The 20,969-nt window shown below is 53.5% G+C and overlaps 2 protein-coding genes across 5 annotated transcripts; both read left to right on the top strand.

The window, feature by feature from the left end:
- Positions 1-90: 90 nt before the first annotated feature.
- CAPZA1 (capping actin protein of muscle Z-line subunit alpha 1) lies at positions 91-11,554 on the top strand. The gene is made up of 10 exons (XM_074893946.1): positions 91-256; positions 5,025-5,088; positions 5,338-5,389; positions 6,239-6,302; positions 7,560-7,766; positions 8,178-8,257; positions 8,668-8,746; positions 9,235-9,306; positions 9,907-9,969; positions 10,537-11,554. The coding sequence occupies exons 1-10, from the start codon at positions 218-220 to the stop codon at positions 10,675-10,677; spliced, it is 861 nt and encodes a 286-aa protein (XP_074750047.1). The 5' UTR covers positions 91-217; the 3' UTR covers positions 10,678-11,554.
- Positions 11,555-14,079: 2,525 nt separating this feature from the next.
- MOV10 (Mov10 RNA helicase) lies at positions 14,080-20,826 on the top strand. 4 transcript variants are annotated; one of them, XM_074893376.1, is made up of 22 exons: positions 14,080-14,280; positions 15,375-15,471; positions 15,589-15,722; positions 15,806-16,044; positions 16,124-16,364; positions 16,669-16,785; positions 16,880-17,033; positions 17,113-17,267; positions 17,400-17,576; positions 17,662-17,809; positions 17,893-18,054; positions 18,129-18,232; positions 18,442-18,539; positions 18,631-18,750; positions 18,835-18,937; positions 19,069-19,192; positions 19,265-19,456; positions 19,565-19,639; positions 19,752-19,877; positions 19,979-20,067; positions 20,162-20,283; positions 20,384-20,826. In XM_074893376.1, the coding sequence occupies exons 1-21, from the start codon at positions 14,147-14,149 to the stop codon at positions 20,274-20,276; spliced, it is 2,904 nt and encodes a 967-aa protein (XP_074749477.1). In that variant the 5' UTR covers positions 14,080-14,146; the 3' UTR covers positions 20,277-20,283; positions 20,384-20,826. The 4 variants fall into 4 exon arrangements, with proteins under 4 accessions (XP_074749477.1, XP_074749474.1, XP_074749476.1 ...); XM_074893373.1 differs by having other exon boundaries at positions 18,442-18,750; positions 18,835-19,192; XM_074893375.1 differs by lacking the exon at positions 14,080-14,280 and adding an exon at positions 14,301-14,619 and having other exon boundaries at positions 18,442-18,750; positions 18,835-19,192.
- The last annotated feature ends 143 nt before the right edge of the window (positions 20,827-20,969 follow it).

A 20,969-nucleotide genomic window follows, 5' to 3' on the forward strand; every position in this document is an offset into this window, starting at 1 on the left:
GCGGGGCGCGGTCCGAGCGTCCCCCCCGCGCCGTCCCCCGCCGCGGAGGCTCCGCCAGCGCGGCCCGGCCCGCCCGCTCCTGCGATGGCCGCCGCGCGGCCTCTGCCCGTAGCCAATATGGCGCTGGAGGCGCTTCCGGCCCAGCCCGGCGGCGGCGCCCAGTCCGCCGCTCCCAGCATGCTCCGCGCGGGGCCGGGCCGGGCCCAGAGCTGCCAAAATGGCCGACTTCGAGGACCGGGTGTCGGATGAGGAGAAGGTAGGGACGGGGGCCGCCTCTCTACGGTGGGCCGGCGCCCCTGCCCCTGCAGCACCCGCGGGCGGGGGGTGGCGGAGAGGTTCGCCCGGTGCTGGCGGGCCCATCTGTGGCCCGGCCTCCCGCCGCCTCGGGGCAGGCGGGCCCCCGAGACCGGCCGGGCCGCCGCTGCCTGGGGGAGAGGCCGGATCAGCGGTTACTTATCAGCGCAACGCTTTGCATTTCGATTTCCTTATTGCTTGGGTGCAGCTGGGGTGCCTCGGCGCGTCTTTGTGCATGAAAATATATTTTTCTGCTCTTCGGCTTTCCTTTCCCAGGTCAGCAAAGTTAGCGGCGTCTTTAGAAGGTGCTGTGCAACCTCTTCACTTCCAAAACTCCTCCAGAGCGTGTCTTCACGTTTTCTGCTTGCCCTAGCTGCTGACAGTAATTTTAATGTAGATCCTACAAGTTACACTGGATGGAAGGGACTAAGCAGAAGCAAATAGAGCAATATTTATTTTAGGAAAGGGAGAAGTGAACAGATTGTACCTCATGCGTAGGAATGTGGGAAAATTACAATCTTACAAGCGGCACTTGAGTTTCATTTAACAAATGAAAAGGTCGCCTTTTCTGCTAGGCAATACTAGTTACCTACAAACGGTAGTTAAAAAATCCACCGTTACTCTTCCTTATGTCATAAAAATATTAAATTTAGGTTTTTGGTTTGTTTCTTAACGTTCTGAAGGGGGCATTAAGGATCCCATGAGTCTGGAGCCTGGTTTCACTTTTCCCTTAAACTGACAATTTCAGTTTCGGGACGTTGACATTCACTGTGAAACAAGCAGATAGAGCTTTAAGGGCGTATTTCATCCTTTAATTAATATTTTAGCTGACATGAGCATTGTTTGAAATGAGTGTTCCAGAACAGAATTCATATGGTCTATAGCATATAACTGAAGTCTATCCAGTGATGTATAAAATATTTTACCTGAGATGTCATTTGGCTGAATTTCATTTGAACTGCTAAAATTGAATTTGATGTGAAAATTAAAGCAAACTGAAGCTGTATCATCTGTGGGGTTATGATGGTACAGGGTTGAGAGCAAAGGAGGTGAAGTAAATTGCCCTTGGCAATCTAGCAAGTCCTTGAAGAGCTGGAAGTAGAACTGGGGTCCCTGTTCGTAGGCTTACATCTAGGCTAGCTGTTTAGTCTGGGAGTGAGTCAGTGTTGCAAGAACCTGGAGTCACTAGGTGTTCTTTTTCCTCCTCCTACTGCATTCACCTGAAATCTGGAGTTCTTTCACACCACTTGTGGGGAAGGCTTGTCCTTTAAGACAAGGCTCTTCAGAACTACGTGTGCCCAGGTATTTATTTGTTGGAGTAGATGGGCTTTCGCTTGAAATCGGAGCCTACATTCTACTTGATGTCCTGGCTCAGGCAACCTAGATTCAGTTTAAAGTAGCTCCATGCCTAGCACAGGTAGACAAGGATAATCTTAAGCGAGGATCTGAAAAAGTAACGTGCAGCAAAGATTTACTATAGTATCCATTTTATAGCCATTCAGCTAGATCTAGAACTTTTACATATGTTTCCTTTTTTAAGTCTGAGTTTATCAATGCTTTAAAATCAAAGAAACAAATCAGTAGAGCAACAAAATTAATTCGTTCCATCTCCCCCCTCAGCCTCACCTCTTTATTCACTATGGGCATATTTTAGGTAAGCGAAGGGATTCATTTTAGTTCAAAGTCTACTGCGGTGTACCCTGTTGTCTAAGTTCATTCTGCTGCCATTTCGCCAGCTTAAACTAATGGTTGAGCAGCTTCCCTCTCAGACACTTTCCCCATTTTAGAAGCAGGAAGTTCATTTTGCGAGCATGTTGCAGAGCTACCTGAAATGGCAACGATGGCCAGGAAGTAGGTCAGTTTGCAGAAAGTCTTATTTTCATGCTTCTGCAAATGAACATCCTGCCAATCTGCTGACACCACTTTGAAACAAAACAACTCTGAAAACCAACAGCAGTTGAAATGCTTGACATTAGAATTAATTGCTCCACAGCCTGTTTGCTGTGCTCCACTCCCCATTTTAATAGTTTGACTTAAATGCTCTGTAGTTTATTGCTGCAGAAGGGAGGCAGGGCCAGGGATGCTTCATAGAAGTGAACACTTTTCACTTGCAGCGTTTGCTTTGTTTGTGGCTGGTTTTGTGACAATGTTTGATTGAAATGCAGAGTCGTTTCTGTGCTGATTTTATTTTTCCTTCCAAGTGGAAGAATCTGTGGAAGACTAAAAATCTCTCCTGTCATATTTGGTTTTTTTGCAAGGATCTGTTTATGAGACTCCATTGATCTAAAAGTCAACCTGTTAAAACAGTGGTCCCTCTTATGAGGGTTCCATGTACAATTCTGCAACCACAACGTTGTTGCATAAATTTATAAGATGCTACATTTTATGGCTTTTTAGAGGCCTTATTTTTCCATATGTTGAAGCACCTTATCAAAGGAAATCTGTTCATCTGGGGAGTTAATTTGCAGGATGTATTCTGGTGCAGTCCTCCCACTGAGCAGCGTGAAGTGGTGTGTATTTGTAAGCGCTTTAGCAGGGTGATACGCCTGGACTCGTGCTTAGGGCTTTCTTAGGAAAGCACATGGTGTCATTTCAGAAGTCTTTCAGCCATTTAGGGCTGGCTCTCGCAAAGTCCACAGAGGACATCAAGCAGCAGTGTCCCTCCTAATTACTGCTACGTTATCTTCATCACCATCCAGATTTCTGACAGTGAAATCTGACAAGATTATGGCAGCAATGTGTCCTAATTACAGTTCTTTAAATAGTGAAATTTTTCAGACAGTAAGAGCTACATTTTTAGGATTGCTGTATACTTACCAATCTTAGCTAAAAGCAGAAAATTAGGAGAAAATGGTGTGACATTCTGTACTGTATCACACAAGTTACTGACTTTTTAGGTTTTCATTTGTATTGCATAATTACTTATGGCATAAAGAATGTATATATAGTTTTTGAAGCAAATGCTAATTTGGAAGACAGTCTCTTTTTATCTGAAGCTCAATCCAGTTAAGGCAGAGTTGTTACTTGATCCTGTTGAAACAAGGCAGTATAGCCTTTGTATAGAAGGGTCTTTTATTTCCCTTCATGGCTTGCTTTAAGTCATGTGACAAACAACACAGACAACAATTTCTAATTAAACCGGGGAAGACTGTTGAGAGAAGCAAGTTATTTACAGCTCTGGCAATAATTCAGCTGAAGTAGTTGGGTATATACACACTCCTTTGTTTTACTACTCAAAATGAAAGTAGAAGAAGTAATCAGAGTTGTAATGAGCACCGTTCTGCACTCATCTTCAATACATGTCTAGTTGAGCAAGAAAGGCTTATTGCACAGCTTTGTTAGCTGTGCTTATTGGAAGAAATGTGACGTTTTTATTACTCTAGGGGAGAGGTTTAATTTTGTGACATTTCCTGTTTCGAGTCTTCCAAAATGATTCTATTCCCTTTGGTCCTATGAAAACCATAAAAGATTTGATTATGAAAACCATAAACCCTTACTAGTTTCTACTGAATCAATACCTAGACCGCCTGAATCCTAACAATGCAAGATATGTATATTGGATTTCAGCACACAGTGCGGTTTTACTACTTTTAAGAAGAGAATGGGTTTTTCTTTCCCAGCTGCAAAGTTTGCAGACATTCAGGTATTTTCCTTACAGTGGGCCTTTTCAGGTAGTTATTGTATCACCCACAGTTCACGTGCCTGAATTCTTCCACTGCTCTGACAGTTCATGGCTGGGCTACAGTACAGTTTCCAGTAAAATACTACTTCCAGATCAGAGGAGTAATGTGTCACAGAATGGCACAGGTGGTGTGTCTGCTGCTCAGGGTTAGAAGTGACCAGGGCAGCATTAGAGGATCAAGGGGAAAATAAAACAAACACAAAACCCACCAAAAAACCCCCAAGGAGCACCTGCTGAAATTTGGATGGTTTCATTTGGAGGCTCTGTCTGACTTCTCTGGTTCATTTTGGCACTTTCCCTCACCTCCCCATTTGTGTCAGTTCCCAGCTTTTTCCTTTGTATGTCCATAGCACCTTCTGCACTCTGAGCACATCAGTGGCTTTTCAAAGTCCGTGAGGCATAATTAACTCTGGAGGCAGTCCCGTGGCAGTTGATGTAATTGATTTACTGCTCCACTTCTGGAGGGATCCGCCTCTCATCCTTCACGCGCCGTTTGCTGTGGGCAGTGGCATCTCCCTCAGCCAGCCGTCAGCCGCAAACAAGTTGCATCACAGGGCGTCCCGCAGGAGATGTCAGACACTCCTTAGCTGTGGGGTTGTGCTGTAGGTTTCCATCTAGTTACCATGTCACTTGCTGCAGTCATTTCTTACTCTTTCTATACCTGGCATTTAGGTTTCTGATTACTGGCAACGATCAGGAAAAAACATTGTTGAGGAATGTCACCAAAAAGAGTGGCTAGCCAGCATTCCTGTTCTTTAGAGAAGTGCAGGTTGAACAGTTCACATTTTTACAGGTGCCCTTGTGAAGTTTGCGCTTCTTCCTGAGTCCGTTTGGGATTATTCTGCTCGGTTACACTGAAACAAATTTTACCTTATGAAACTGTTTCTGCTTTGACAATGCATGCCTGGATTTCTGCCTAAATGTGGCACTTCCTAACACTCGCAGAGTTGGCTTTGTTGGTGGATGGCTTCAGCGTAGGTTGCAGTACGTATGAACTCAGGAAATTGTCTTTTGTCTTTAGTTTAATTACTTTTCTGCTTCGTTGTAGGTGCGTATAGCTGCAAAATTCATCACTCATGCACCCCCTGGAGAATTCAATGAAGTATTCAATGGTAAGTGAATAAGGAAAAATGATGGGTGGTGTTTTCTTCAAGTTTCATCTATTATAAGAGTCTCCGTCTGTGTCACAATATACCGCTTTTAAGGCGAAGGAGTGGTGAGGGAAAAGTGTGCTGTCATTCTGTGACTACATACGCTTTAATTGTTTTAATGTTTGCATTTGTACAGTTGAAAATGAGATGCATAAAGAGAAACGTTTGATCAAAAAATCCAATAACCTACCCGAACTCTCTCTTCTCCAGATGTCCGGTTATTGCTTAACAATGACAATCTTCTCAGGGAAGGAGCAGCACAGTAAGTACCAACCAGTATTTCAAACACAAGTCAAATTCCCAGAGATGCATGTGTTTCCTCACGCCCATCATTCGGTAACAAAGAGAGCCAGTTGTTGTATTGAGAGCAATCTTCTGTAGTTCCTTACCCCCCCAACAAAATAAATAATAAAAGGCATGGATGATTCTTTTTAAAAGCCCTAAATTGGAATTTGTGCTGTAGAGGCCGTATAAAACTGACAGGAAGGCACTCTGCCAAAAAGTTTAACTCTGCAGCAGCAGGAATGTCTGATCTTGTTGGAGCATGATTTGTAAAGCAAGTGAAGCCTGAAATACTGAGTAATCCTTAGCTGAAGTTTAGAAAAAGAACTGCCCTCAAAAAAAAAAAAAAAAAGCTTTTAAAATATCTTGTTTACTTGCCCAGTCTCATCAGAAGGTGCTTAAAGGTTATGCACACAAGATTTTTGCTGCTAAGATTTTACTTAAAGCTAGGTGGCATGTCAGTCAGCAGGTCTTTACATAAGAAAATTGTTGTAAATATTAGTCTACTCGTTTGTTTACTTTGCTGCTGTCTAATTGTAGCTGGGGTGTTCCTGTTTTGCCCTGGCTTGCTCATATTCCCCCAGGCTGCCTACTGTTCTACTTTTGAACTCTGTGCTTCCCTGGTCATTAAATAAACCTGGCTTTAGACCGGGGATTTTATAGCTATCATCAATAAAAGGCGTTGAAAAATCCTTTAAGAGTGCTTGTGTGTATTATTTGCCAAATTAAGTTGAAATTTTCTGTAATATAAATCACACCATGTACTTGTCTTTGAGTCCAAATAAATGTGCATGTACAATAAAGTTCATGTTCTTTTCATTCTTAACAGTGCATTTGCACAGTATAACATGGACCAGTTCACTCCAGTGAAGATAGAAGGGTATGATGATCAGGTAAGAGAAAACTTTTATACTTGAGGTTTATGTTACTACACTGTGCAAAGACAATAAAAATGTTGCTTCATCAAGATGTTGACTAGTTTCATTCCACTCACAGGTTATCAGCTCTCCTCCTTCCCCCACACATTATTATATTACCAAACTTTTGCTCTCATAGAAGCAGCATGGGTGAAATGTTCTCAGAAATGGTCTGATACTGCCTAATAACTAATTCATTGCTCCTTGAGTAAAGCTCCATGCTGAAGTCGCTGGAATTCTACTTACAGTATGAATGATTAAAGATTACTGTTTATTTAAAAGCTCACTCACAAATCCTTGTGTTGCTACCTGCGTACGGTTCCTACCAACAACCAGTAGCAGATTCTTAATAGTATTTTCTTTTTCATTTTCTCCATTTTTAATCCATTCTCAGCTACCCTAAAAAACATATGGTGTCTTTGACGATACCAAGCTAATACTAGCCAGTCTATGCCAGCAAAACAATTTTTTTCTTTTTTTTTCTTTTTTTTTGAGAACAAGCAGCAAGTCCTCCAGAAGATAGAAAGCTGGCCTGCCCAGCTGTTCTGTTCTCTGAGCCGAGTACTGACCTAGCTTTTCTGGTGTCCCAGATATGTCCGTGGCAGGCAGATATTTTTAAGAAAGCTGTCCATAGACATAGCTTTGACAAGCAAAAGTTACAGTACAACCTGCAAATAAAAAAAAAGTCAGTGTTTGAGCAGCCAGAGAATTATGGTGACTAAGACAAAGGAGAGGGAAGGTACAGCGCTGCTTTGTGTGTGCTTCAGTGTGTGTATGTTAGAAGTAGCCACGTCTATATACCCTTCTTGACCAGAAGGAGAGCTATTGCAACACGGAACATGACAATAGTAAATTCCAGAGTAAAATTCTTTGTTTCCTTTAGAAATGGGGAAGGAAAACAGCGAAAATAACTTTAAAAGCAAAACTAGCTGTTTCTATTGTAAGGATGTCCAACTTTAAGCTAAATATATACATTGTTATTATAATCCAGCCATTTCTGGGACAGAAGACTAGGTGCAATATTACTGTGAAGAGCAGAAAGTTTACCTACAGCCTCACTACAACTACTATTAGTTGAAATTATTACTGAAAGTCCCCGTTTCTTTATGTGATATTATAGCTCAGTAAAAGAAGCGGTTGAAACATCGATATCTATTCAGATAGTCAGGGAAAACCACAAACCAGCACATTTACACCAGCATAAGCATATCTTAATTTCCGTTTTTTTTACAGGTCTTAATCACAGAACATGGTGATCTGGGCAATGGCAGATTTTTAGACCCAAGAAACAAACTTTCTTTTAAGTTTGATCATTTAAGGAAAGAAGCAAGTGACCCCCAGCCGGAGGACACGGAATCAGCTTTAAAACAATGGAGAGATGCCTGTGACAGCGCGCTGAGAGCTTATGTGAAAGATCATTACCCCAACGGCTTCTGTACTGTTGAGTATCTGTCTTCTTTCACTGAAAGTTCATTGCTCTGTGGCAGGCAGGACCTTGTGGACTTTGTGCTGGGCAGTGCTGTTTGAATTCTCCATCCTCACTAGTGCTTTTGCTAACTTTGGAATAACAAGTTCCAAAGAGGGTGCAAATACCTTGGTGTGCACGCAGTGGTAAAGATGTACCAGACCTTCTTTTTCATAGCCATGACTGCCAAGCACCGTAACGCCTGCAGTTAATAAAAAGGAGGCGTTAATGCACCTGCATGAGTGGAGGTGTTGGACAGTGTCATTAGTGGGACAGGTTCCCAGTGAGATGCCACAATAGCACGCCTCCACAGTGCTGCCAAGAACAGAAATTAAGAATGGCTTTCCTCAGCTCTTGGGCCTTTTTAACTCTTTTTCTAAATACAGGTTTATGGTAAATCTATAGATGGGCAGCAGACAATTATTGCCTGTATTGAGAGCCACCAGTTCCAGCCCAAAAACTTCTGGTAAGACTATTTCAACATAGTGTATTTTCTTCCTTGACTACTCCTCAAACCAACCCATCCTCTATGTCTTCTGACACAGTCTGAAGGGCGGGTAGGCTTGGGCTTCCCGAGAAGTTCTGCTTCTCAGCCTGCAGTGGGTTCACCTCGCAGCCCCCACGGCGCTTCCTAAAGCCGTCGGTGTGGCTGTCACCTGCCCGGAGTGAAGGGCCTTAGCGGGACGGGACAGGGACCCCCGTACGTGGTCAGAGCACGAGCACGCCGGGCTCGGCCGAACTGGAGCTGCGCTCTGTTCACCTGCGCAATTCAGTGCAAGGCACTGTAGTATTGGTCATAAGACAGAGAGAGCTCTTGTTAGTTTGGGTCTTCTTAGAGCTTTTTGGAAATAGTTTTCATGCTTTGTTTGTCTGTAGGAACGGTCGTTGGAGATCAGAGTGGAAGTTTACCATCACACCACCAACAGCTCAAGTGGCTGCAGTGCTCAAAATCCAGGTGAGTTACTTTTTCTGGCAATAACAGGAGAAGCTGCATTGTGCTTCTCTTACACGAATGCAATCGACTCAGAATGAGATGCTGAGGTACAGCCGAGATGTCCTTCTCAAGTCCGGATGCTATTAAACTATACAATTTGAGGAATTAATTCTTAAATCTGGTGTTTTGGACATCATCTACAATCTGGCCTGTGGTTTATTATGTAGCATTACCCAGTGTGCCTCCAAGTCTGCTTCACTTTATAGGGCTAAAACCTATACCATGAATTCTTTTATAATTGCTCTTATTTCAACTCTAGGCGTTAACATAATCTTGAACAGTCTTGACAAAGAATGAAACCTTTTAGAAAATCCATCCTGCTTTTAGTCTCCACGTAAGCAGAGAAGACTGGCACAGCAGTGCTGTTGTGCCATTCTGGTAGCATTTGGGGGCTCTAGGGATTATGAAATGAGTGTTAATGATAACCTGCATTTTGTCTCTTTGTTCAGGTTCATTACTATGAAGATGGCAACGTTCAACTGGTTAGTCATAAAGATATCCAGGACTCTGTACAGGTTTCAGTAAGTATGCTAAAAGATTTTTTTTTTTAAGATAAAGCAACTGTTCTATTTCTTAAACATCTCGTGAAGCATACGCTGCTATGACTGCATTCTCTTGATTTTAATGTAATTTTAGGGTGACTAGTCAGTGTTGTCGTAGTGTTTAGAGTTACGTGGGAAACCCAGATTCTCAACTGCTTGAAGTTAGAGTGTGCTAGAAAGCATAGTCTGTACTGGAGCACTTATCTGTCGAGTTCCAGTTAAAGAGGGCAGAATGTGCTTTTCCATCTATACACAAGGGAACGAACAGTAAGAGCAGTGTACAAGGGAAGGTACAAAGTCCGGTACTACAGTAGATGGAGCAGCAGTCACAAAATCCCTGATTGTACCACGAAGGTTTGCTTCCCTGCTGCGCACTAGGGTGCAGTCCGGGTTCAGTTCGGAGCACGAGCTGCAGCCAGCGTGTGCCCCTGTCTCCAAAGGAACCTGGCTGCAGACACGGGGCGGAGCTGCTGGTGTTACCCACTTCGTCTAGCTCAGCCTATCGTTTGAGAAGAAATCTGTTAAGTAGCTTTTGTAAGTTGCTCTAAAACATATAAAAATGTATTTTTCCCTTTGTAGAGTGATGTCCAGACAGCTAAGGAATTTATTAAGATAATAGAAAATGCAGAAAACGAGTATCAGGTAAGATCAGTGGTGGCTAAATACACATGATGGAATCATATCAGTCTCCATTTTCTGTTAATGGAAACATGGAAAATTGACCTCCAATTCTGTTTCTGGCTGAATGTGGTATTGACTGTAAGAATTACGTAGAAGAGGGCAGTAGCAGTTGTTTAAATAAAGAACATAGTCATCAAGCTGTGTGTAATTAATAATCAAGTTTGCTGTATAGTTATTTTAAAGGGTTACAAATGGTGCCTGGAACAAGCATGGAAGGGCAGTGAGTGAGTCTAAATGTTTTCCTCTGCAACAGTTAAAAATACTGAAGAGGAAACTTGTGTGACAGCGTGACAGCTTTTTACGTTGTCCCAGCCTGTGTGCGAGGAGACTCGGTGCAGAAAAGGCGATGAAGCACCTGAGGAGACACTGCCACATTCACAGGGCACTTGAACAGAAACCCTTGCACTTCACACACGCTGGTGCCTGCATTTTAATTCAGTTGATAGTGTGCCTTCGCCTCGTAGGAAGGGTTTGGGGCGTTCTGGAGTACCTTACTCCTGTCGTAACTGAACCTACTTGCCGTTGCAGACCGCGATCAGCGAGAACTACCAGACTATGTCAGACACCACTTTCAAAGCCTTACGCCGGCAGCTGCCCGTCACCCGCACCAAGATCGACTGGAACAAAATCCTCAGCTACAAGATTGGCAAAGAAATGCAGAATGCTTAATGCGGAAATGCGGAGGTTTATGAAATGTTTGTGTGCAAAAAACAAATGTGGTCCTATGCCAAGTAGATGGTTTCTAAACCAGTGCAGCATTTTTCTAGGGCTTTCAAAGTTAACAGGTTTTCTAGCCTCAGAGAGAACTGTGGAACAAATAGTGTTGTCTTTGTGTTTTGTGTTTCCTGCCACATAAACTTCCTGTCGTGACTGCATTTACTGATAGGTCAGTTGAATTAAGCCACATTCATGGCTCAGACGCGTAGCTGTTCTCACTCACCAGTTGTACTGGTTGGAAAACTTCCTAGCTGGAAAAGCCCTATTACCAACCCAGCGGAGGGTGCAGAGCGTTCCCCCGCCCGCGTACAGCTCTCCAGGTACCCAGCAAGTCTGTCCGACCTGCCAACAGCTCCAGGCGCTCTGCTGCGAGATAGAGTCGCGCAAAAGACAGCGAGTCCTGAACCCTTACTGCTGACCACAGAGCAAAAACCTGCAGGCTCAGATTTTACTGTACCAAATGAGTTTACAGGATCCTTTACAGAAACCCCCACGCAGCCAGCTCTTCCAGGGACGTCATTTTTTTTTTTTTTTAAATCTGAAGATTTGAGCCATGTTCCCTAAAAGTGAACATTTTTGCTCTCCCCTCCCTCCTGTATGTACGGTTATCAGACATCTGCGTTTTTACAGATCTACAAGTTCCGGGGTTGAATTACTGCTGCTCCATGTAGGCTGTCTGGTGATTAAAAATGCAAATGTCTACAGAATAATAGGTATGTTGTGCTTTAATGCTTTGTGGCAGGTTCATAGAATTTGTATCACAGGTGTATGGATGGATAGTGTACAAAATAAATAAACTTGCACCAAAGTGAGAGAAAAAACCTTTCCATTTTGTCTCAGTTGTGGCCAGTTTCTTGTCATACTTAAGGGGGTTTTGAAATTAATCTCTTCATTGCTCTCTAAATGCTTACTCTATGTTACTCTTTTTTCTGTAAAATCAGAAATGGCAGTCCCGTCCCCCCCTCTCGTGGGGGGAGGTTGAGGGGGCACGCGTGTGCTTTTCTCAGAACTCAGAACGTGGATTCACTGCGGAATGAAGCCCCTTTGGGGAACTCCCTGGGCTTTGTTTGCACCTGGTTACCTCTGGCCTTCCTGCAGGTTCTGGTTTTTAAACTGGCTGGTGTCTTCCTATTTTTAAAAATAGAGAGGAAGGGGGTGGGCAGGTAGGGATGGGACTGGTGTGCATTACACTTCATGTTTTGCACAGTAATACCACAAAATGCGTGCGTCTATCCTTTGTGAGAAGTTTTGTCTAAATAAAATGTATTTGTATCTGCTGTTGAGACTGACCCTTGGTCCTGCAGGCCTCCTCTGTACCGCATAGTCTGGCAGAAATACACCGCTCTTTGTTTTAAAGCCATTTGTGTCTGTTCTTGCGTGGTCTCGCTTCTCTTGGTGCCCAATGGCGGCAGATCTGCAGGACGGGGGGGGGGGTGTTGCGTGCAAACCCCCTGGTGACGCCCCCATCCTGGCACCCGGAGCAGGGACCTGGAGGCCTGAGGGCTCCCAGATTAACAGAAAACCAGTCACACAGCTCTGATGAAGCACCTCACCCCGGGGAAAGCGGTGGGCGAGGTTCCTCCGCTTGTCACCTGAGCCCTGCTGGGCCGCACCCACCTCTTGTACCCCTCCTCTCCTCGTACCCTTCCTCTCCTCGCACCCATTTTCTCCTTGTACCCCTCCTCTCCTCTCCTCGGCTGGTGCTGCACAAAGCGGGTCTGGAGGATCCGGAGCTGCTCAAGGACAGGGCTCTGCCAGCCGGTGTTTGGACAAGGGTTTCCTCCCTGCACGGGTGCCAGGAGGAGATGAAGGGTTACGTGGGTGAGGGCCCAAGGTGCGTGGCCCTGGTCCATCCCGACAGGCGCCGCAGCAATCCCAAGAACGTGAAGCCGACGCGGGCCCAGATAAGGCTGGGCACACAACCGGGCTTTTATCTGCCTCAAGGCTAGTCCTGTCCCGCTCCGGGTTAGTTACACTGTAAGTAGTTCACTTGTTCCGGCCTTAAGACCGGCTCTATCTCTTTGTTCTTCTCCAAATCTTTAGCTAATCATCCTCTAGGCCGCTCATTGCCTGCCTGCCTCCCGGCCCTTCTCCCCCACCAGCCTTCTCTGCAGCCGGCTGCGCTGGCCCAGCCCCAGCCCCTTCCCAGCTCTTAGTCCCTGGGTGTCCCCTGGCCCCCGGGGCACTAAGCAATGCCCCAGAGGCAACCTAATCCTCCAAGCCACTGGCTACTGTCTGCTGGAGACCAGAGGCTTCAGCGGTGACTGAGCCCAGCTCTGGCACAGCCTGTGTCCCGGGCTGGCTCTGCTGAGCATACCAAAGCCAAAGCCTGGCCCAGGTGGGTCTCAGCAAGCAGGCACTGGAGCCTGACTGAGCCGGGGGGACAGAGCCAGCCGAGCGCGGTGGGACGGGCCCAGCTGGCCCAGAGACAGCAGCCAGGTTGCCCAGCAAGGACAGAGCTTTCCTCTCAGTTTGCAAGACCAAAGCGCAAAGCTGCAGGATTCTGCCTGCAATACGTGACAGAAGGACTAACAAGCAACCTCTCCAAAGGCAGCACCCCCATTTTTCAAGCCTCAGAGCAACCTGCGAGGGGCCCTGCACCGTCACGGTCCGTCAGCCACCTCCAGACAGCAGCGGGTCAGCAGCAGAGCCTGGGGCAGAGGAAAAGCCACCCAAGCTAAGGGGGGACAACAGCAACTTACCCCCACAGCCTCGGGCCACAGACACGGCGAAAGCAGCACCGTGAGCAGTCCCAGGGACCTGAGCTTTACAGAAGCAGGTCGGGGCTCACCATCCTCCCCAGGCAGGCTGGAGGGGGACAGCACGGGAAACCAGAGACACAGAAACCAGCTCTTCCTGCTGCTGCCCTAGTTCGAGAGCGGCCGGGGGAGCTGTGGCAGCCCCTGCCTTCGTCACTGGACAGAGCGATGGACCTGGGCACCTCCTTGCCCAAGCCCCTGCCCCCCCCTTGCTGGCAATCGCTGCCGGGGGGGTGACAACCAGCCCAGACCGTTGACAGTCATCACCTCGGCTCCCCCCGGCCCCGCAACCACAGCCTGGCTCGGGCATGTGCCCCTCGCTCTGGAGTAGCCCTGCAAGGGGGGGGGGTGCGCCCCTCGGGGTCCCGCCAGCCCCCACCCCAGCCCCTCTGCACGCAGCCGGGGCAATTCCCGTGACCGTGGGGATCCCGCAGCCGGGACCCTCAGTGGGGTGCAGGACCCCGGGCGAGGCTCCCCCCTCCCCGGGTACGGGCCGATGATGCGGGCAGGAGCCGCCCACCCCAGCCCCGGCCGGGCGGGCCCGCAGGGTGCACAGCCGCTTTCGCTTTCGTTTCTCGCTGCTGAGCCAGTCCCAGCCCAGCCCAGCTCGGCTCGGCTCGGCTCAGGCCGGCTCAGCTCAGTCGGCTCAGCTCGGCTCAGCCATGCCGCGGTTCAGCGTGGGGGAGAGCAGGCAGTGGGGGGATCAGTTCGTGCGGTTCCTGCGGGACACGGGCCGGCAGCAGGAGAGCCAGCGGGACACGCTGCGGAGCATCTACAACCAGGAGTTCCGCGGGAGGTGAGAGCCCTCGGCCAGACCCGGGCAGCCTCGGCCCCCCCGGCCAGCATGGGCCGGTGCCTGGCCACCATCACTGGGCATCGCCCATTCCCCTGGCCAGCATGGCCAGTGCCTGGCCACCATCACTGGGCCCCAGCCAGCATCGCTGGGGCTTCCCGTGGGGGTGCCAAGGCGGCTCCAGCCGGGAGCGGGGTGTGAGGGTAGCGCTGGGGCACACGTGGGGCCTTCAGGGACTCTCCTGCATCCCCAGCCTGGGTGGGATGGGGGGCCTGTGCTTTCTGAGCAGTGAGGACCACCTGGACCAGTGAAACCCGAACGCAGGGGCCATGCTCTCGCCAGGTACGGCTCAAACAGCAGCATTGCTGGGGAGGCTCGTGTGCTGCTGGGCTGCGGCTGCAGCGAGAGGCTGAGCTGCCTCCCCTCATGCCCCCAAGCCCCTCCACCTCACCACAGCCTTGCTGGGATGTTCCCCAGCTGCACGGGCCCCCCAGCCGCTGCCTGGGCACGGCCTCGGACACCCGCTGCCCGCCACGCTCCCCTCCTCGCCCCACTGACACTGGTCACGCTGGCCCTTGTGCAACATCACCGCCGTTAATCATTGGCAAAGCCGGGGTTCAGCCCGCTGGCGGGCGGGGGGACGTGCCCTGGGGTGCGGGAGGAGGTACCTGGGGAGGCATCGCTGTGGGGGCACAGGGGCCGTGCCTTGGGGGAGCCCCAATCTGTGCCGGCTCAGCCCCTGGGGCTGGGAGGGGGGGCCGACCCCTCTGGATGGCATCTTCTGTCGAGGATCTGGGGATGGGGACATGTCCCTGCCCTGCTGCCGCTTGTGCACTGGCAGGGACAGGCAGCGATGTCGTGGCACAGCTGGAACAACCACGCCGCAGCGTGGGACAGCTGGAGCAGCCCGTGGGGGTGTAACAGGGGCTGGTGAAAAGCCCCAGCCCTCCTCCCTCTCCCGGGACAGAGGCGAGTCACTAGAGGGTCCCATGCCCCAGCCTCAGTGTCCCTCTCCACCCTCCCTTCCTGCTCTCCTTCCCTCTGCTGCCGCTGCCCCTGGCAGCCCACGCAGAAAACTCCCTCCCTTGTCTGTGCAGGACCGATACAAAAATGCCCAACTTCTCCTGCATCTTGTACGCGCTGAAGGTGACCCACCGGGTGCAGGTGCACGGGGAGTCGGTGCACTTCAAGAAGGTGAGGGAGGCCCCGGGCTGGGGCAGCAACTCCGGTGCCCACTGGGACTGGCTCTGCAGGAGCCCCAGGCCCCTGGCAGGCCCCTGGGGCCGCGCTGATGCCGGTGGCTCCTCGCAGGAGAAGAGGCGCGTGGTGGTGGCAGACCAGTACCGGAGACCCCGTGGGAACACGACGGCCTCGGCGTCCACATCCGCCTCAGGGCAGCAGCCCAGCTCCAGTCCGCAAGCGCCCCAGAGCCGCGCCAAGAAGTGGTACGACCCTGCCCACGCCTGCGCCAGCACGGCCCCGGGGACCCCCCACACCGGCTGGGAGAGCCTGACCCTCCTTCCTGCAGGGCCAAGTTCATCTGTGGGAAGCACGGGGTAGAGATCGTCTCGGAGCACGACCAGGGCAACGGGCGCATCCGCTTCCCGGTGGTGCCCCGCAAGCCCCGCACAGTCACCGTCCTGGTGCAGAACCACGGGGCCGAGGCTGTGACGCTGCGGCGGTGCCAGCCGCGCCGGCGCGTGCGGGAGTTCTCCTTCACGGACGAGCAAGGCGTGACACAGGGCCAGTCCCTGCTGCTGCACCCAGGTAGTGCCCCAGCCCCTGCCCCACACCCTACCCCACCAGGGGAGATGCAGGACCCAGCTCTCGCCCCTCTGCCCCGCAGGCGGCTCGTACCCCATCCAGGCGCGGTGCCTGGCCACCTGCAATGGCTACTTCCATGCCGTGGTGGTCTTTGAGTTCACCAAGGAGCCGGACGAGCCCTTCAGCATCGGGCGCTTCATCGCTGCCGTCGCCGAGAGCAAGCTGGCCAAGGACCTGGGGCCCTCGGCACCTTTCCAGCCTTACCAGTCCAGCCTCCAGCAGCCTGTCACCGTCATCACCGAGGACGGCATCCCCCCTGACAGGTATATGACAGGCGTCACCGCTGCCATCCCGCGCGGAGGGCTCCAGCCTGTTCTCCAGTCAGGACAAGGCTCAGCTCCTTGGGACCCGGCCATTGGGCACCCTGGCACCACGCTTCATCCCCGTGCGATGGCTGGGGACAGGGAGGCTGGGGACACCAGGGAGGCTGGGGACACTGGGGAGGCTGGGGACACCAGGGAGGCTGGGGACACTGGGGAGGCTGGGGACACCCTGCTTGCCAGGGCCACGGGTGGTTGCTGCCCGGGGGGGGCCCGTCCCTGTGGCACTGCTGTCCCCTCCATCCAGCTCCCTGAAAAACGAACTGGAGAGCGAAATCCCTCTGGACACCTACGACTACCCGAAGAGCCTCAAGGACGCGATCCTGCGTGGACCCAGGGCCAGCTCTGGCTGGGCTGACATGCAGTGAGTGCCGAGGGGTGGGGGCAATGCTGCCTCCCGCCTGCTGCCCCTTGACCGAGGTGTCCTCGGGGCACGGTGACATCCCGGCTGCCCGCAGGTCGCTGCTGGAGGCCCCTCTGCAGCCTGAGAACTACCAGCAGAAGTTCCAGCTGCTGCTGCACCTGGAGGAGATCCAGATGGAGGTGGACATCCGGCGCTACGACATGCAGGACGTGACCATGGTGCAGGACAGGGCGCTGCTGGTCCTCGACGTGCGTAGGGGAGGCCAGCGGGGCAGGGGGGTGCTGGGGCTCCTGGGGTGCCCACCATCACACCAGCTGTCCGGTGCAGGTGCCCGGCGTGGCCGAGAGCCGCCCGTCCGTGCTGAAGGGGGACCACCTCTTCGTCCACCTGAGCAGCGAGCGGGACCACTCCCCGCTCGTCCGGTACAAGGGCTACGTGCACGGTGTGGAGCTGGAGAAGGTCAGGCTGGGCTTCTCCTCCAAGTGAGTGGTGGCCGGGCTGGCAGGGCCCCGGCAGCCCCGCTCGGACATGCCGAAGGCCGGGCACAGGCTGGGAAGGGCTGGGATGGGCCTGGGGGAGCGTCCCCGTGCCCTGCTCACACCGCTCCTTCCCAGGCTGCAGAAGAAGTTTGTGAACAACCTGAAGTTCGACGTGACCTTCACCTTCAACCGGCTGCCGCTGCAGGTCCAGCACCGGGCTGCAGCCCTGGCCATGCAGCGCGGCTTGTCCGGGCTCCTCTTCCCCTCCAGCTCCTGCCACCAGTCCCTCTTCACAGGCACCTTCCAGCCCCGGTGAGTCCCCGTGCCTGCGGGGCAGGAGGGGACGGGGGGACAGGAGTGGACGGGGACCCGGCACGCTCAGCCTCCACCCCCACAGGTGGTTTGACCGCAAGCTGCAGGCGAACGAGGAGCAGTGCAGAGCCGTGACACACATCGTGACAGGGATGTCCAGGCCAGCGCCGTACCTCATCTTCGGCCCCCCTGGGACTGGCAAGACAGTCACTTTGGTGGAAGCCATCAAGCAGGTGAGCGGCCGGTGCCCAAGGTCCAGCCCCAAGCCTACCCCAGCCCGTGGGTCTCAGTGCCATCGCCCCCCGCTCCCCCCTAGGTGTGGACGTGCTTCAAGGATGCCCGGATCTTGGCCTGTGCCCCTTCCAACAGTGCCACAGACCTGCTGTGCCAGCGCCTCATCAAGGACATCGCCCCCCGCTACATCTACAGGCTTGTTGCCAACTCCAGGAGCTACCAGGAGGTGCCTGCTGATATCAGGGTAGGTCCTTGTACCCCGCGGCACGTTGGGGGCCCCTGGGGGGAGCAGTGTCCCACCGAGCACCTGGGTTTCAGTCCTGCTGCAACTGGGACGACGAGCAGAGCTGCTACGTGTACCCCAGCAAGGAGCATCTGCAGCGCTACCGGATCCTCATCACCACGCTGGTGACCGCGGGAAGGTCAGAGGACTGGGGATTGTCCCCACCACCCACGGCAGGGGGACCCAGGGGCTGCCTGGCATCCAGGCTGGGGTGCAGCAGGGAGGGGAGGAGGGTGGGGAGCAGGGGGGACCCCCGCTCTGGGGGAGGACAAACATGAAGGTGAGGGGAGGAAGGACATCCAGCCGGGGCAGGGATGCCGAGGCAGCCTCGTTCCACCTCTCCCACAGGCTGGTGTCAGCCAACTTCCCCCCAGGGTTTTTCTCCCATGTCTTCATTGATGAGGGCGGCCAGGCCGTAGAGCCGGAGAGCATGGTCGCCATCGCGGGTGAGTGCTGCCCACCAGCTGTCTCGGGGACCAGCGTCTGCATGGCCTGGGGACCCCCCCGTCCCTTGCTGAGCTCCCCCTCTGTGCCCAGGGCTCCTGAGTGCCATGGACCAGGAGACCAACCCCAACGGGGGGCAGCTGGTGCTGGCAGGAGACCCCCAGCAGCTGGGCCCCATCCTGAGGTCGCCGCTGGCCATCGAGCACGGCTTGGGTGAGCGGGGATAGGGGTGGGAGCGCTGCCGGTGCCCAGGGCCAAGCGGCCTTGCAGCGAGCCACGGGGTCTCGCTGGGCGCAGGCACCTCGCTGCTGGAGAGGCTGATGCTGCACAACCCCCTGTACAAGAAGTCGAGCGGAGGGTACGACCCGCAGTTCGTCACCAAACTGCTCTGGAACTACAGGTGGGGACGGGGCCGCTCTGCTGCGTGCGGCTCGGCGCAGGATCTGGGAGTGCGCCCGCTGGGTGTGCGGTGCCCGGGGGGGCGCTGGGGACACGTGGCATCCGCCCCGGGCACTGTTCTGCTTCTGCCAGGTCCCACGAGACCATCCTCAGGATCCCCAACGAGCTCTTCTACGACAGCGAGCTGAAGGCCTGCGAGAGCGACGAGCTCGACGTCCGGAGTCTGTATTGCGCCTGGGAGGAGCTTCCCAAAAAAGTGAGGGGGGCAGCAGGGAGGGAGGAGGCCTGAGCCGCAGGCAGGGCTGAGCCCAACGCTTGCCACCCCCAGGGCTTCCCCGTCATCTTCCACGGGGTTTGCGGGGAAGAGCAGAGAGAGGCCAAGAGCCCCTCGTTCTTCAACACGGCGGAGATCGAGGTGCTGGTCCACTATCTCAAGAAGCTGCTGCAGAGCCAGGGCAAGGGGGGCTGCCCCCGCGTCTCGCCCAAGGAGGTCGGCATCATCTCTCCCTACAGGAAGCAGGTGAGAGGCAGGGACAGGCGGAGACTCCTCCCCCGGGGGACATGGGACGGGTGGGCAGCCCTGGGGCTGGCACATAAGGGTGGCTCCATGCTGCGCATCCCCCCCCAGGTGGAGAAGATCCGAAAAGCCATCACCTCCCTGGACCCCGTCCTGCGGGCGCTGCCGGACATCAGCCTGCTGAAGGTACAGTCCTGGGCACAGGGGGAGAGGAGCCCACCCCACCGCGGGCGAGGGACCCCCGCCAGCCCCAGCCTGGGGGTGGTCTGCGGCCCCTCAGCTGCTGCCCCCGCCCCAGGTGGGCTCCGTGGAGGAGTTCCAGGGCCAGGAGCGGCGCGTCATCCTCATCTCCGCCGTGCGCAGCTGCAGCGAGTACTTCCCGCTCGACGAGACCTTCAATCTGGGCTTCCTCAAGAACCCCAAGGCACTGTGCTGCTCCCTGGGCACCCCCCACTCCCTGCTGGTGCCTGCACCCAAGGCGGGCTGGGGCGGGGGCTGAAGCCTCACCCTTGCTTTTCTTTTCAGCGGTTCAACGTGGCCATCACCAGGGCCAAGGCTCTGCTGATCGTGGTGGGTAACCCGGCCGTGCTCAGCAAGGACCAGCACTGGCACAGGTGAGCCTGGCACCCGCCCTTCCCCGCTGGGCCAGTGCAGGCAGCGGGGCCAGTGCCCCCTCCTGCCCACGCTGCCCTTGCTCTGCACCCGCAGGTTCCTCGGGTACTGCAGGGAGGAGGGTGGCTACACGGGCTACCCCTACGAGGACGAGAGCCCGGCTGAGGACGGCCTCGCCGCCGACCTCCACGCGCTGCGCCTCGGCAATTAGCAGCCAGGTGAGCGGGGCGGCTTCTCCCGCAGCGAGGGTGACAGGGCTGAGGGGTGCAGGTCCCCTCGCGAGTCAGGGGACAGCTCTGCCATGGGGATTCTCGGCAGGAAACCTGCCTGGGAAAGGAGGAGAAGCCCCGTGGAGCTCCAGCACCCCCCAGCACCCCCTGGCCTGCCTCTGCTCTCCCCTGGTGCATCCCTGAGCCTGCAGCAAGGGCGTCCCGCCGGCCTTCACTGCCACGGACCACGGGGCAGCCCCCTCCTCCCGCAGAGCGGGACCGCGGCAGCGCCGCGCTGGGACCACTCACCCTTTTTAAGTTTTTGATACATCCATGTCAAACCAGTTCTCTGTGACTGGTCTCACCATTCAGTGAACGGCTCCAAAGAGCATCGCTGGGCGCGCAGGGGAGCTCAGCGCTGCCGCGGTGGGGGAGCGGGGAGCAGGCAGGGACCCCGCCGGGCGCAGGCTGAGCTCCCCTCCAGGCAGCTGCCTGGCCCGAGAGCTGCCACACTTCACTTTTGTTTCCCTGGAATAAAGGTTTAGAGAAAAATGGTGTTTCGATGTCGTGTTCTGGGGCTCTGCTGCCACAGTTGGGGTGCGGGCGCAGGGCCAGGCGTGCTGCAGGCCTGCCCCAGGATGGCTGCAGGGGAGGGATGGCTCCAGCCACGGCTCCAGCCCCCGTCACGCCGGGGA

This window comes from Strix uralensis, chromosome 24 (assembly GCF_047716275.1).
Source record: "Strix uralensis isolate ZFMK-TIS-50842 chromosome 24, bStrUra1, whole genome shotgun sequence".
Classification (NCBI taxonomy): Eukaryota; Metazoa; Chordata; class Aves; order Strigiformes; family Strigidae; genus Strix; species Strix uralensis.

Bases quoted from the DNA above. Each gene is read 5' to 3' on its own strand.
- CAPZA1 (XM_074893946.1), top strand. From the start codon at position 218: ATGGCCGACTTCGAGGACCGGGTGTCGGATGAGGAGAAG. The intron at 257-5,024 runs GTAGGGACGGGG...GCTTCGTTGTAG, and splicing joins GGGTGTCGGATGAGGAGAAG to GTGCGTATAGCTGCAAAATT. The intron at 5,089-5,337 runs GTAAGTGAATAA...TCTCTTCTCCAG, and splicing joins ATTCAATGAAGTATTCAATG to ATGTCCGGTTATTGCTTAAC.
- MOV10 (XM_074893373.1), top strand. From the start codon at position 14,147: ATGCCGCGGTTCAGCGTGGGGGAGAGCAGGCAGTGGGGGGATCAGTTC. The intron at 15,472-15,588 runs GTGAGGGAGGCC...GGCTCCTCGCAG, and splicing joins AGTCGGTGCACTTCAAGAAG to GAGAAGAGGCGCGTGGTGGT. The intron at 18,233-18,441 runs GTCAGAGGACTG...CCTCTCCCACAG, and splicing joins ACGCTGGTGACCGCGGGAAG to GCTGGTGTCAGCCAACTTCC.